General features: G+C 55.6%; 1 protein-coding gene across 1 annotated transcript; it reads left to right on the top strand.

The window, feature by feature from the left end:
* The first annotated feature begins 1,677 nt into the window (after positions 1-1,677).
* On the top strand, positions 1,678-3,373 carry LOC136471045 (patatin-like protein 3). The gene has a single exon (XM_066468788.1). It carries the CDS (start codon positions 1,809-1,811, stop codon positions 3,150-3,152), a length of 1,344 nt encoding a protein of 447 aa, XP_066324885.1. The 5' UTR covers positions 1,678-1,808; the 3' UTR covers positions 3,153-3,373.
* The last annotated feature ends 203 nt before the right edge of the window (positions 3,374-3,576 follow it).

The following is a 3,576-nucleotide window of genomic DNA, read 5'->3' as shown; positions in this document are numbered from 1 at the left end:
TGTACAAGTACAAGTAAGAACTTACCCTGACGTAGTTTTTGTATCTAGGATATTTTGGCAGAAGTCCAGTTCAGATATAGATCACTGGAATTGAGTTGAGAATGTCTTGCAATTTTGTAAAGTATCATAGGCCTCATGCTGAGTAACAAAGAACAAGTACTCTCAAATAGTTGAGGGTACAAAATGTTAAGTCTTGGCGAGATATGTAGTGAAATCCACAGTTGTTGCTAACACTCATAGTTGAAGGATTATTGTGGAAAAGCTCCAATAAAACAGTTGTGGTGTCATCAATGATGCATACCATAGTATAGCTTGTCATGAGGCTTAAGAAACAGGCAAAAGGAGGTTAAAGGGAATTTGTACCCGGATTTAACATTGGTAGACAACAAAATAATTATTTAAAGTAAGTTAACTCCTAAGACAACAGGTTAAGTGTGCTGTCAAACACATTGACACTAAGGTATATGTTGTAAAGGAGAAAATTCAGAATCATTTTGAAAGCATTGAGCACATAAGTACCGAGTAAGTACTTGCGAATTCACTTACCAAAGGCTAACCACCCAGTGCGTTCAGAGAACACACAGTCGACATAGGTTTACGGAAAAGCCTATGATTTCTTGGTACTAATGGCCTAGTTGAGTATCTGTTTCAAAATAGAGAGATGCATTGTAGCTGTTAAATCTAATGGCAACTGACCGTGACGATGAAGCACGCTCTATGTATTGATCTGTGATAGAATGAGAAAAAGATAAAGAAAGTTGAGTTCAAGTATGCGGTAAGATCAAGGGGAAGATTGTTAGTGTTGATCTCATCCGACTCGGCTCAACGGTTGAGTCAGGCCTTGATCCAGTGCCCTGATCGAGGGCGTCCAACCAAATCATAGTTGGTGGGCCCCCGTCGCGTAGCACTATTTAGAAGGAGGTGGGGGCCAGCGCGTATTCAAGAGGTTCACGATGATCCCCACTTACTGCTCTACCCCTACCGATCAAGGGAGTGCTGAAGCGATGGAAAGTGCCACCACCGCTGCACCTCACCTCCAACATTATCGCCGGTGCCACTATAACTCCTACACCGACGCGAAGGGACTCGGACAGGACTCACTCTAGGTAACGATGAACAAGTTTATTTCAATTAAGTTAAACACCCACCGGATTTACAGCCAGAAATCCTGAAAATAGTCCATCACAGACACCACCCCGAATTCCCGATCCTGGCGGCATCGGTGACCCTGCGCCACCGCGCACTGACAAGATGGTCCCGCACTTCGGTCGACTCTGTCGATGACCGGTGTCCGGCAGGACTGAAAAATAAGCAAAAATACTGTTCCGGCTGATTGTTGCGAGAGAAAAATAATATAAACAGTGATTTTGTGGGTGCGCTGGCCAGCCCAGCCGAACGCGCTATAGGCCGGGGAGCTAGCGGCCTCGCCGCACCGCGGCACCGGGCCACTTCGGAGTTCGGACAGGAAACTTCCTGGCAGGTGCGTGCGCACGGCCACCCATCATTCAGTTCATCACCGGCAAAGTGGCGGATGCTTCCGGTTTTCGTCGATCACAGCTCCGACGGCCATGATACGTCCGTACGCTAGCTGTACGGCCGCACCGCCGCAGCCACGTTGGCGGCGCCCGCTGCTAACCTGCGCCAGCCAGTAGCCCCTATAAAAGAGTCTCGTTGGAGCAGACTGGGGACTCATCGGCATTGAGCATCGCAGTCTCTCTCACTCACTCGCATTCACGACTCACGAGCTCCAACCAATCTCTAGCTACGCTACACAAGCTCTCCTCGTGCCGCCTGCTCCTGGACCATAGATGGAGACCTACGCGGCAACGGCGTCGCCACCCACGTGCGTGGACAAGCTCAGCCACCAGCTCTTCTCCCTGCTCGAGAGCAAGTTCCTCATCGGCGGGTGGTGCCCGTCCGGCACCGGGACGCCGGCGCGGGCGCTCCTCGACGGCGGCGGCCGCGTGCGGGTGCTCGCCATCGACGGCTGCGGCGCGGGCGCCGAGGACGCGCTCCTGGCCGCCGCGGCGCTCGCGAGGCTCGAGGCCAAGCTGCGCGACTGCACGGGGGACCCCGACGCGCGCGTCGCGGACTTCTTCGACGTGGCCGCGGGCGCCGGCGCAGGCGGCGTCCTCGCCGCGATGCTGCTCCTCAGGGGCGCCGACGGCCGCCCGCGGTACTCGGCCCAGGAGGCGCTCGCGTTCGTCGCCGGCATCGTCGGGAGGAAGGACTGGTGCGGCCGGAGCCGGCGCGGTGGGTTGGCGAAGCTCTTCCGCGGCTCTCGCGGCGGCGGCGACCGCATGCTCCGCCGCGTGTTCGGGGACGCCACGCTCAGGGACACCGTGGCGCCGCTTCTCGTGCCGTGCTACGACCTCGGCACGGCCGCGCCGTTCGTGTTCTCGCGCGCCGACGCCGTCGAGAGCGATAGCTTCGACTTCCGCCTCCGCGACGTGTGTGCCGCCACCTGCGCCGCGGGCGGCGCGCTCGCGAGCGTGAGGTCGGTCGACGGTGCCACGGTCATCGCCGGGGCGTCCGGGGGAGTGGCGGCCATGGGTAACCCGGCCGCGGCCGCCATCACCCACGTGCTCCACAACAAGCAGGAGTTCCCCCTCGCCACCGGCGTCGAAGACCTCCTCGTGCTCTCCATCGGCGCCGGTGCCTCCTCGGCCACCGTGTCCGTGTGCTACGGGTCGAGCACGCCCATGCCCACGCGTTCTCCGTCGCCGCGGGAGCTGGCGCGCGTAACCGCCGAGGGCGTCGCGGACATGGTGGACGAGTCAGTGGCCATGGCGTTCGGACTCGCGTGCGGAAGCAACTACGTGCGCATCCAGGCCGGCAAGGCGCCGGCGCCGCTCCACGCGGCCACCGCATCCGCGGCAGCGGGAGCGATGCTTGCGCAGCGGAACGTGGAGTCGGTGCTGTTCCGGGGGCGGAGGCTGTCGGAGCGGACCAACGCCGAGAAGGTGGACGCGATGGCCGCGGAGCTGGTCAAGGAGCAGGAGCGGCGGAGGCGCAGCCCGCTTCGGAATGTGGCCATCAAACAGGTCGGCACGCCGCGCCTGTCGTCGGCGACCACTGCTTCGTCGGGCACTGCGACGGCCAAGACGGCGTCGACGATGCCGTCGCCGGCGTCATGGGAGTCGCGCAGATAGTTGGCCGGGTTGATTTAGGCCGTAATTAAAGATTTAACGTGGTGAGGATCTTGTCTTGTGTACATGCATATATGCAATGCAAAGGCTAGGAGCGGGGTGTGTTATTTTTGTGATGGACATGTCTAGCTGACATTAAGTTGTTTTTTTTTCTCTTCTGTCAACTGAATTTTTCTCATGCACTTACACCATCTTCTAACTATATTTACACTGTCTTATTGTTATATTTACAATGATTTATTCAGTGTAATTTATTGGACAGAGTGATATAATTTGGGAATAACACAAATATATACCAAATTTTTCAAAAAAAAAATTACATTTTTTCTATGGATTCCAAATATCAGACAAATATATATCAAATTGTTCACAAACATCATCAAATTTTTCACAAACTTACAAATTTACAAATTTTTCTATAGCGAGA

The sequence above is a fragment of the Miscanthus floridulus genome, chromosome 1, assembly GCF_019320115.1.
Source record: "Miscanthus floridulus cultivar M001 chromosome 1, ASM1932011v1, whole genome shotgun sequence".
NCBI lineage: Eukaryota > Viridiplantae > Streptophyta > Magnoliopsida > Poales > Poaceae > Miscanthus > Miscanthus floridulus.
This window is presented reverse-complemented; position numbering and strand designations above follow the sequence as displayed.

Coding starts and splice junctions, on each gene's coding strand:
- LOC136471045 (XM_066468788.1), top strand. CDS start 1,809: ATGGAGACCTACGCGGCAACGGCGTCGCCACCCACGTGCGTGGACAAG.